This window comes from Oreochromis niloticus, linkage group LG17 (genome assembly GCF_001858045.2).
Source record: "Oreochromis niloticus isolate F11D_XX linkage group LG17, O_niloticus_UMD_NMBU, whole genome shotgun sequence".
Taxonomy (NCBI): Eukaryota; Metazoa; Chordata; class Actinopteri; order Cichliformes; family Cichlidae; genus Oreochromis; species Oreochromis niloticus.
In genome coordinates, this window is record NC_031981.2 from 11,692,092 (window position 1) to 11,704,313 (window position 12,222).

The 12,222-nt window shown below is 37.6% G+C and overlaps 1 protein-coding gene and 1 non-coding gene across 2 annotated transcripts in view; one reads left to right on the plus strand and one right to left on the minus strand.

The window, feature by feature from the left end:
- The window catches only part of col7a1l (collagen type VII alpha 1-like), a 63,663-nt gene that overhangs the window by 34,652 nt on the left and 16,789 nt on the right, over positions 1-12,222 (plus strand). The window contains 21 exon segments of the mRNA XM_013271185.3: positions 191-247; positions 2,554-2,598; positions 2,983-3,054; positions 3,441-3,497; positions 3,592-3,636; positions 3,730-3,816; positions 4,574-4,627; positions 4,732-4,767; positions 7,731-7,802; positions 7,882-7,935; positions 8,029-8,067; positions 8,156-8,680; positions 8,800-8,835; positions 9,564-9,590; positions 9,676-9,735; positions 10,661-10,786; positions 10,993-11,064; positions 11,232-11,267; positions 11,417-11,476; positions 11,627-11,671; positions 11,778-11,813. Coding sequence (XP_013126639.3) covers positions 191-247; positions 2,554-2,598; positions 2,983-3,054; positions 3,441-3,497; positions 3,592-3,636; positions 3,730-3,816; positions 4,574-4,627; positions 4,732-4,767; positions 7,731-7,802; positions 7,882-7,935; positions 8,029-8,067; positions 8,156-8,680; positions 8,800-8,835; positions 9,564-9,590; positions 9,676-9,735; positions 10,661-10,786; positions 10,993-11,064; positions 11,232-11,267; positions 11,417-11,476; positions 11,627-11,671; positions 11,778-11,813 — 1,641 coding nt within the window.
- trnac-gca (transfer RNA cysteine (anticodon GCA)) lies at positions 7,033-7,104 on the minus strand. Its single transcript has one exon. It is a non-coding gene; the product is annotated as a tRNA-Cys (tRNA).

A 12,222-nucleotide genomic window follows, 5' to 3' on the forward strand; every position in this document is an offset into this window, starting at 1 on the left:
TCACATAATATTTCATAAAATGCTTTGTAAAGTCTAGTGATGTACATGTCATACTTCAAAAATCTAAACAATCCTACATTAGGAAATATTTGTGTTATTTATATTCAGATTGCATTTAAAGTTAAAATTTGTCTGTCAGATGTTTTCAGGGTTACCTCAATCTGTAATGGAGACTGTTCTCCTCACTCAGGAGGACTCACTGAAGAAGAATTCAGGACAAAAGAAGAAGAACAGGGAACGTGGGAAAGTAAAGCTACCATAACTGTCTTATTGAGGGTTGGGTTTTAGATAGAGGATGGAAAATAGGATACTTCTCCATCAGTTAACAATGAATGCATAATACCAAAGGACCATACAGGTGTTAGATGTTTTAGCTCATCTCATCTACTTAGCATACACGTCAGCTTCTGTTTTGATGTTTATGCTAATTTTAAGTGATTTGGACTCTCAGTTGTGATATTACTGCACAGTAATGTAGATTTGGGAAAGTGCAGTTGTAGCACCAGTATAAAAGGAAACCTAAATATGGAAAATACTTTAATGTTTACATTTTAGTGAGAATGATGTGTGTGTTATTCTTTAATATTAAGGACTGCACTAAGTTATGGTAACAAAGTTAAAGGCATGAAAGAAGTTAATGTGATGAGTCACGTCTAGGGTGCCACAAAAATACCTGAAAGCTGATATTTGTGTCTCTGTTATCCACTGATAATGTGTTCTTTAAATATGCATTGATTATAGTTTGAAGAATCCCTTAAAATATATTTGTCACTAGTGGTTAGTATATACTGCCCAGCCAAAATAAAGTTGCAAAGTCTAATATTTTGTTGGACCACGTTTATCTTTGATGACAGCATTGCCAAAATATTGTTTCGATAAGCTTATGCAGCGTTATGTGTTGTCGTCAGCGTTGCATTTATTTTTCTGTAAGATCTTGGATTCAGTCTTCCCCAGCACATCCCAAAAATTATCAATGGGGTTAAGTTCTTGACTCTGTGGCGGTCAGTTTATGTGTAAAATAATGTCTCATGTGCCCTGAGCTGCTCTTTAACAGTCTGAGCCCGATGATTCCTGACACTGATATCTTAGAACAGCGGTTCCCAGTCTTTTTTGTACCATCGACCAGTTTAACGCTGGACAATTTTTCTGTGGACTGTGAGACTTCATTAGCTAGCCAGTCACTGTATATTATACCAAGCGAATGTGGAGGGTGTAAATTTCGCAATGAACCTCTTAATTTAAGTATGATTCTTAGTAGTCTCTTTCTTTCTTTTTGTTGGCATTCTGAGACCCCTCTGCTGACTCATCTTTGGCTCTTTCTTCCTGTTCAAAGAAGTTCTCCAACGACATTTGTTTTTGGGTCATTGGGTTTTCAGACTTTGATGTATGGAAAAAGAGTTAAGTGCAAGAGTAAGGTTTGGGTGAAAGTGTCATTTTTTTGGAAAAATAAAATACCCCAAACACTAGCCATCCATCTATTCATTCTCTGCCGCTTATACCTTTCAGGGTCATGAAGGGGGGGAGGAAGCCAGAGTACCGGAGAGAACCCACGCAAACACAGGGAGAACATGCAAACTCCACACAGAAATACATTTTTTAAACAAATTTATTCTTTCTTTGGAGCCCAGTGCAAAATAGTCCTCGGCCTGGTGATCTGGACCTCAGTTTTAGCATATCCCTGGGATAACTTCATTCTTTTGGCACATAATGGTGGTCAACCATGATCTGACCAAGTGAAGCAACCCAAGGTCAAAAGGAAATGTTCTTACTTTGACTATGATTTGATTTCACCAATCAATCTCCAATTCTCTCACTGATCTCATTACTTCCTCGAAGATGATGGCTCACCGCTATCCTTTAATAATGTGTTAGTTAAGTCATTTTTAAAAGTTTCACCTGTCTCCTTAGTTGTTTTCTTTCTGGACGCAGGTCTTTTCCACGACTATGGGAAATTATCATGTCTTCTGATAATACAAGCTACTCAATGCATCAGTTAGGGTTAAATAAACTCTTGCCATTCATCATATGGGCCTTAGTTTAATCCAGGTTTTTTGGGGGAGGGGATTTGGCCAGGCAGTGTATATGTGTCTATATATATTTAAATCACATGCGTAGTGTATCATTTTTAAAATGCCAGATCTAGCAAATATGATTCAAATTAAAACTCGTATTTGCAAATTACTATTTCATTAAATTTTTAAAAAATTGTCAGAAGGTTCAAAGAACACTTTGAAAAAAATTTCAATTTTCTAGTAATTATCTCATGGTTCAGGCTTTAAAGGGTTACACATAAATCGGATGGGCTGAAACATGTAAAACATCAGGTATGGTCCTATAAATAAATACAATAAATAGCTCTAAACTGTTTGGTAAAACTAGACTTAATGGTTTTTAATCATCCTAATTTAATAGGATTTTTATTCATTTTTGATAAACATTAATTACTCATTTCCCTAAACTTATCAGCTGCAGTTTAGCACTTGATCATCAACAACTCCTGAAGTATGGGAAACCTTCATCTTTTCTCTCTCTGATTGTGAACTTCTTAACCAGGGCAAAGGAAATAAAGGACGACATAGGAGGCAGAGACAACGCTTGGTAAATGTCCTTGAACAACGGATCAGAATAAACCCGGAAACGTTACTTCACTTCAGCCCCAACTAAATTAAAATGCACCAACTAACATGGCTGTCTGACCTTGCAAAATACAAACATAACTTTATAAAAAAAAGATTTAATGAAACATAATCCTAAATTAAAACACTGTGAATATAAACACACTGAATGAACCACGTTTTGCACCCACAATATGCCTCATTTAACTAAAAGCATGCATTGATCCTAATGTCCATCTGCTTCTCACTGTAATGTTAACAGATTACATTTGCTTGGCGTTGATGTCTTCCAGTTATTCACACCTTACAAGTAATGCTGTGCAACAATTCCTTCCTGTAATAATTGCTATTTCCTTTTTATCCTAAGACAAGTGAAGAGGCCAGGCAAGACGAAGAAGACGAGTTTTATAACGGCGAAGATTACAGTTATGAATACGAGGTAGGCAGCTGCAATAATAAATCACTAATTGATGCACCGTTGGAAGCTTAATTTTAATGTGATGTTGATGACGTGGGGTTGTTCCTCATTTAGAGAATTGTGAGCGCCTTCTTGTTAACAGCCCTGCCAAACTCATCATCCAGTCACCTGCGGTTTTTTTTGTTGTTTTTTTCTTGGTAGCAGTATCTCTGGAGACTGAATTATACCTGCGCCCACACAAATGCTGCAGAGATCTGATTAATGACACACCCACTACCTAATCTTAATTATTAAGAATAAATTAGTTTGTCATTACAGCCCACTTCATCCGCTCTCCACATCATCTACCGTGGGCTTGAGTGTTTAAAAGTTATGACGAGATTTTTTTTATTTTTTTTTTCAAATAGGAAGAACTTACCACAATTGACCCCTTAATCCCTCGGGACTTTGGGGAAAACAGACAGGTAAATATTCTCTCATCTGTTTCAGCTGGACTGGGTACAAATGTTATGATTCATCTTTAATGTGACATGTGTTCAATTTGTTTAATATGCGCAGCTTGAAGTCCAAACAGATGAATTTCCCCATCCAGTGGATGATAAGGTGATCATTTGTAGCCCGATAGCTAACTAAAAGTAATAAACATTTCTGTTTTACCTGAACAATAATACATTTGTGTTGCTTTTGATTTGTAAGGAACAATTGCCCACACCCAGTCCTGCCCAGGTTGAGACCTTAAGTCAACCTATAACAGTCTTCTCAGACAGAGAAACGGATGCACAGGTGAAACAAATGTTGTGTTATCTTTGGTATTTATCTTTTCATCAGTTTTATTCATTCAAGCACAAAACTAAGAAAAACAAGCCAGGGACCTCTGCCAGGTTCCACTAAGAATGAAATTACAGAGGGAAGCTTTTTAATTGTACGGACACACTTTACAATAAAGCACAAAGAGAAGAAATCACCCACTGACTGCCAACATGCAGTCAGTGCACAGCTACCTGCTGTGCTTCACCCTGCACATTCTTCACCATTTCTCCAGCTTTGCACCTACTATATGGGAGAAAGAAGGATCAGCAGACCAGGTGTTCTTCTCCACCTAGTTGGTGTCGCTACCCTCAACCTTCCTGCCCCAGGTAGTTCAGTCAGTATAGGCAAAAGAGCCTGAGCCGCATGTTGCATGGACATTTTAGGGATGACTGAGACTCTTCTGGTAAAAGGGCTTGTGTTCAGCTCCTCTGCAGTCTGCATATTGAAGTGTATATTATTCTGAGTGTACTCTGGATGTGTGATAGTGTGCAAAAAGTCCAGATTTTTAACAGAAAGTTTAACTGTAGCTATCCATCACAGAGCAACTTTCAATACTTTTACCTATAATAATACAAAACATTGAAGCCTGCTAGCTTCATATTTTAATGGCAGATAAGTGCAAACATTCAGAGTAATGACAAAAAAGTCACTTTTTTAAAAAGCGTTGTAAAAGGTACCAATATGCTGTTTTGTCTACATTCAGACTTGTGTACTTATTTGTCCCCCCTAGGTTATCTTGCCAACCACAGAGTCACCCTCTCGACCCTCTGATGATATAGAGAAGGTATTCCCGGGCAGCTTACTGCATTGTTTACTTTTTCTTTCTTTGTATTGTGCTTGACTTTCCAAGTGACATTTTCACTTTAAAATTCTGATGTGTCTTTTCAGTCTACACCTCCTGCGGCAACAGAAGAACCAGATCAGGTGGAGTTTTCATTTTAAGTCATACAGGCTTCCGTCTTAAAGATCTTTGCATGCATTGGAATGCATACTTTATTTGCACTTATGCACAAGGGTCCTGAAATTGATCTGCAAGTGCTTGAATAAAACAGCGAATGGGCTTAACTGCAGTTGTCAATAAATAAACCATAACCAGCACTTTCATCATTTTCAAGACCCCTTTCTTTCTTCTGCTTTTGATGAAAATTTCACCAGTGCAAAATAATGCAAGTGTTTGTTTAAGGCTGATGTGAATACATGACCAAACACGACCAAAGCATGAGCGGCATGCTTTTAGCATGATTTCTCTAAAGCTTGTCTGAATGGAAATGAGCAGAAAATGTAGACTAGTCCAGCTGTTCATGAATGATTTACTGAGAAACAAAATCCAGAGAGTTACTTTTAATACTTTCTCTCTCTCGTTTTTTTAAACAGGAAATCTCTTAATTCCCGAGAGACTGAGACTATAGAGTCTTAATCATTCATAAGAAAGCACTACACGGAGAGTGCGAATAAACTGTGAACCGTTTTCTCTGGTGATGAACCCTGAGCAACGTCGTTTCATGAGGGGGGACTTCTTTCCGCACAGAGACAATGTCACTCACCAAAAAATACCGTATACCATACCAGACATACTGTTTTTCTCTTATTGTGGCTTATAGAAAATTAGGCACCTGAAAATTGTGTCCTCGTATATAGGTTGTGTTTTTTTAAGCTTGGTCATTGTAAAAACCAGTGTAGCTTTACTTACCCTGCCAGAAACTCCTAATTTATTTATGACAAGTATTTTTCAGTAAATAAAATAGAAGCTTTCTTAAACATGACAACAATTTGCATACATACTTCAGGAAATACAAACATTTTATTTATTAAAACATGGAAATACTAAGGGTTTCTTACTTTCCCATATCCTGTGAATACCATAGATAATATTTAGAATCTAGTTTTACTATAAACACATACGTAGCCAGATCAAACACTTGTTACGCTGGTGAAATTTATCTTTATAATTATATTGTCTGTGTTTAACCTCTCTGTGCATGTGTGCTTAAGTAAAAGTGACTTTCTAAACAACTCTGTGTCTTCCTCCTTTTTTCTCATCGTACAGTACTCCACAAAAGTCTTGAGCCACCCCTGATTTCTTTATATTTTGCTTCCAAGGAGCCAGACTTTCTTGTCATTTTTAAAAGTCCTCTTCAGCAATAGTTCTCATGGCTTTCTGAAGGTCTTGTAAAGGTTTTCTTTGGACATTGACTGCTTTTTCACTCATTTTTAGTGTAGTCTTGTACCTTAATATGCATTTTTTAAAATTTGTTTGTTAAACTACTTCGCACTGAGCTGTTAATTATCCAAGCATAAAATAGCACCTAACTCAAGAGGTGAGCCAGCGTTGTATCTCAAATTTGACAAAATTTGAATACACATAAAATGATAATTCCCAAAGAGGTATTAGTTGAAAACCTGCATATCTTTGCAGTGCAGGGTGTTCTGAAAAAATCTGAGAAACCGGACAAGAAAAAAAAAAAAAAAACACACACACACACACACACACACACAGAGACACAAAAACTATGCAGTGGATGTGTGTATCTGAAAGTCGTGTCCTTAAGAATCAGGAAAAATCCAGCAAAGACACCTGGTCATTCAGTTGATCCATCTGTTGAATTTAGAACTTGGTTGGTGTGAAAGTAAAAGACAATATACAGGAACCCTATCCATCCATCCACTTATCCTTTTTTTCAGGGTCGCAGGAGCCTATCCCAGCTGTCTTAGGGCACCCTAGACAGGTCGCCAGTCTGTCGCAGGGCTACGCATAGAAACAGACAACCATTTACCACTCCCGCATTCATACCTATGGGAATTTAGAGTTTTCAATTAACCTAATCCCACTAAGTGCATGTCTTTGGACTGTGGGAGGAAGTCAGAGGACCAGGGGAGAACATGCAAACTCTACATAGAAAGACCCCAGACTGATGGAGAAATTGAATTCAGGACCTTCTTACTGTGAGGCCACAGTGCTAACCATTATGCCACTACTGTGTACACTAGAATATAATAAATAATAAGTAAGGGTGAAAGGGCTATGGAAATTGCACATCTGCCAAAATATTGCACAAGGGAAAAAGAAAAGCGACAGCAACATAATAAATACAGAAAAGCAGCAACAGAATACTAGTATGATTAAAGAATTGGTTCCATGGAAGTAAAGAAGCAGTTCAGAATAACAAAGAAATTAGTGAGTATATATGAAGGGGGCACCCAGATTTGAACTGGGGACCTCTTAATCTGCAGTCAAATGCTCTACCACTGAGCTATACCCCCACCTATACCTGAAACCTCATCAGAACGAAGCCATTCTTAAGGGAGGATGGCAAAGAACTGGACTGAAAACCAGTGACAACAGGTCTGATTAAGAGTTGAATCAAACTTTAGAATTTTTGGTAAGTAATCATCATTATCTGTGGAGGAGATCAGGAAAGCAGTACAACAGTGAATATCTACAGCCATCTGTAAAACATGGTGGAGGCTCTGTCATGGTTTAGGGTTGCATTTCAGCCATTGGTGACCTTGTCCGATTTTGATCCACTATGCAATAACATCAGAAGGAAAGTTTATGATTGGCAAACAGTCACAATTGTCCTTCCCAAAGCCCAGACCTGTTGAAGACAGTAAACATTCAAAGAAGAGCCTTGAATGCTCTTCCAGAAGCCTGGAGAAGTTCTGGCTGTGTTAAAAAATAAAGATGGTAATAGCAAATAATGACTTTCACCTTTTTAAGAATTGTACAAACTAAAAACACAACGTTAGATGCTGTGTTTTTGTGTATGCCTGCACATGTTTGTTTCCCATTTTCCTCAAACAATATAAAGAAATTAGAGGTGGCTCAGCACTTACAAAGTATATCAATATCAATCATCATAATTGATTTGCTAAATTTGCTTATGAAGGCTCTGTGGGAGATGGAAGTGCCTCAACCTGAAATCAGGGTGAAAAGAGGTGTATTTTGGCCTGACACCATGGTAAGCATCACCTGTTTTTGTAGAAGACTAATGAATAATAATTTTTAAAAAATTGTGACGTAAAATCTGTATGTTTTAGGTGTTCATGCCAGGTGCCCCAGGAGGACGAAATCGGTTTAAGAAGGCACAGCAAGTACTAATTTTCATCTGATAGTTCCATGGTTTAAAAAATTAAAATCAAATTGCATCTAAAAAAAGTTTTGCTTTGTGATCATTTAAATTACAGCACATCTCCTCTGGAGCTCAGGGTTACAAAATCTGGAGCGTAAGTCTGTTTTCAACAGTAGACATCAGGTGTTTATCCAAATCAAGATGGATAGATGACTTACAAATACACTGATTTGTGTTTTTAGAAGGACGAAAAAGAAAATCCAGGCCTTCAGACACATAGCAGGAGTGAGAGACAAGAAGCACGAGAGAGACAGAGATACATCGATACAGAGGTTCCCACAGAAATAATAGGTGGAGGAGAAGAACAGACAAAAGCAGAAGTGGAAGATTGGGGAATGGAAAAAGAGAAAGAGTTAATGCCTGATTTAAAACCAGTCCCTGATCCAGTCTATGAGGAGGAGGAGAGAAGTGGAGACTATGACTGGGAGACAGAGGAAGGTGTAGATCAAGAGAAGGAAGAAGAGGAGGAGGACTTGGAGATGGAGAGAGAGAGGGATAGGCTGGAGATGGAGAGAGAAAGACAGGAACTGGAGAAAGAGAGGGAGGCTGAGCAGGAGAGGGAAAAAATGGAAAGCGAAAGAGAGCTGGAGCGGCAGAGGGAGGAATGGGAGAGGATGAGGGAGGAGATGGAGAGGAGGAGAGAGGGAAATTATGATGAAGAAACTGGACTGCCGTACCCATATCCCCCGGGGTATTATTTACTGAAAGTAAGGGCAAAAGAGTAAAATGTATACATGCTACACTTTTCTTGAAATGCTCAATGACTGTTTTAAAAAATTAGCTGTTTATAGAGATGATGATGATAACTGTCTTTTTTGTACAACAGGGACAGCCAGGTGAAAATGGAAAACCAGGACAAAAGGTGACAAGATTTTGAATGTTATGATGAAACTTTATTGAAAAGATTAAAAAGGGACAAAAAAGCCATCAACATTTGCAACAGGTGGCTCAAGCCTTGCAAGACATAATGAGCATTATTTAACTATTAAGAGCCATTGATCCATCACTGTTGCCACAATTGCTGTCTAGTTTATGCCTCTAAAATTTGTTAGCTGTGTGTGGCTGATATTCTTCTATCCTAGTGATAAATATTGCCCAAAAAAGCGACATCAACCTTGAACCAACCCTTTGAAATAAAACATATCTGTGCTGAAATGACCGAGTCGCTGATACTGTCCCACTGATTTCAAGCGTTATTTTTTATTATCATCTTAAGATCACAAAGCAAGAATGACACATGTCCCCCACATGAAATGTTCCACCAGTTCATAAAAATATCATGGACGCTCCCACTCCACCCAACACTGCATCTGTAAATGACATCAGAGCTCAGGGAGAGCTTCTCTCCCGTCTCGCCTGTCACTGAATCTGGTTGAGTCCAGGGCTTTGATGGCCCTCCTGCTCTATTTCTGTATGACTTTGAGACAGTAGATTAAAGCAGACATTAATAATTCCCCTTGTTAAACATGCTGACAAGTCCTGTTTTTTTTTTTATTATTTCAAATTCCTCCGAGTTAGTTTATTTTGGCACATGAAAAGGATGTGTCACGGTGCACTCCATTATTCTAACTCATTCTATGCACTCTTCAGGGTGAAATTGGTGAAAAGGGACAAAAGGTAAATATATAAAGATTTAACTGTGCTTTTTAAACTTTAATGATGGTGACTGCGCAGATGTGTTCATCTGTTTGGTTATTTTTAGGGGGAGCCGGGCATCGGTCACAGAGGGCCAGAGGGTCAGGCTGGTCCTCCTGGACAGAAGGTGAAATTTCTATTTCTCCGCTCATCCCTTATGGGGACTTTAAAGACTGATTTTAATTTTATTAGACTGACTGTCAGAACTGTTTCAAGTGTGCTAACATAATAAATAACATAAGTGTTTAATCAACTAGCCTTTTAACCTTTTAATATGATAAACTGCATTAGCTGATAGCTGTCATCATGATACGGGGGGATGGTTACTGATGGTTACTGGTCTGTTTGACCACCTGTCATAAAAAACATTTTTTTAAAAATAATATTTTCGGAAAAAAAATGTAAATATATGTAAATATATTGTTAGTTATTAGACAAAAAATATATATAATCAGAAAAATAATGATGTTCTTTACTATTTTTTATGCTTTTTTGTAAAACAGTACATTTGAAAATTGGACAACAACAATAATTATATTTTAGCATTCAAAATATCATTTTGATTGAAGAGTTTGTGCATAATGGTGGATTAAGCATTGCAAAAACATAACAAGTGGATTTAGTAATTGCCAATAGTTTTAATTTAGGTTAGCACAGACTTTACATTGGTGGGCTGTAAAATACATTTAAGCTCTCTCTCTCTCTCTCTCTCTCTCTCTATATATATATATATATACATATACATGTCCTAGTAAATTAATTAGCCCCCACAGACTTCCATAGCATTTACTTTGAATGACTTCGATTCACATCACACTTTTAATTTGGAGTATTTAATTGACTCAGTGACTCATTCAAAATTGTGTTTCAGCTTTTAATTTGATAAAGGCAAGAAGGACCTTATTTCAAAGCAATTATTCAAAAGTAATAGAAAAGCTGAATAACAACATTACAAGAGACAAGTGACCTCTGATGATGTGCTCATCTTCAAACACTGATTTTTCTTTTCTTTTTTTCCTGTATTCTTATTTTCTGCCATGGTGTTGCCTCAGGGTGAGCCCGGCGAGCCAGGTCCTCCAGGTGCTCAGGGCATTCAGGGAATCTCTGGCAATCCAGGCATCCAGGGCCCCACAGGTCTTAGGGGTCTTCCAGGGGACCCAGGAGAGGCAGGTAGAGAGGTATGTCATCAACATTGTCTTACAATCACCCTTAAACTCTTTTGAATGCCAATACAATATAATAAATGAAATGATCTAATAAATGAAATAATCTGCATGAAATGTGAGAATGAATTAATAAGAAGAGGCATAGACAGAGAAGGTTGTAAGTATTACCTCACTGCTTAAATAATAATGATGAGGTATGATGTTTGTGTTGATATTAGGGCAGCCGAGGTAAAAGAGGGAAGAATGGCTCCCCAGGATCTCCTGGAACTCGAGGACTGCCAGGACCTCATGTATAGAAAACTTAACATTTCTGTCTTTTAGGTTATTTATTTCTTTGCCAACCTTCTACACTAAAAGTCACTGCTTGTTACAATTTTTATCCATTTTATACTTTTGTTTCTCTCTGTTTTATTGCTGGCTGAAAATGAGTCCAATTTCTTTTGGCACCACCTCATAGGGTATTCCTGGCATACCTGGAGAAAAAGGAGAAAAGGTAAGTACTAATATTATGCACAGTTGTGTAAGTCAAACTTAAAGCATGGTGTTATTGTTATTTTAACATAAATCTATTTTGCCTCATACTACAATTATGCAGTTTTTGCCACTTCAAAAATTATCATTTTCCCTTCCTCATTTTACCAGGGTGACAGTATACCAGGTGAACCTGGTGAGAGAGGCGTAGTTGGCCTCCCAGGTAAAAGGGTAAGCTCCTTTTTACATATTTGACATTTGGTGACTATGTTGTTGGTGATGTTTAGACCAGACAGGAACTGTAGTTTTTATCATTTTAAAATATCACACAAAAAATCAGCTTTGCTATGTTTGCTTATGCAGGAAAATGTTTCTTTTCAGGGTGACAAGGGCTCTCCAGGTGTCAAAGGAGCTCCTGGGCCCATAGTAAGCAACTTTTCAAAACCATACAATTGAACATGAAGTTTTATATAAAACCCTTAGTGACATAGGAGAAAAAATACACTATCTTTCACCCTTCTTATAAAAACAGGGTCCTAGAGGACTGAGTGGGAGCAAAGGTGAAAAGGTGAGCTGTTGCCATGACTGATGAATCAATGATGTTTCTTGTTTTTGTTTTTTTTTTTAATCAATTTTCCTTTTTTTTTATTAGACATCTTAGATTACAGCTAATGAGACTTTAATATAGAAAATTACATACATTTTATATTTAAAGGAATATAGCACCAAGTGCAAACTGAAAACTCTCTGTTGCGCTTCATGCAAACGGCACTCAGGCTTTGCTGCGTCCAGCCTACCAGGCTCTGAAATACAGTGAACTGAAATTGCTGTCATGTTGCTTAAAGTGCCTCAAAACTATGTGACGCAGTAGAGTCAAAAAGTACTATTTAAGTCTTTGTTTCTTGTGTGTCTCTTTCCACAGCAAGAGACACACAGTGTGCATATTAGGACAATGTTTCCATTCTTGCGTCCATCAC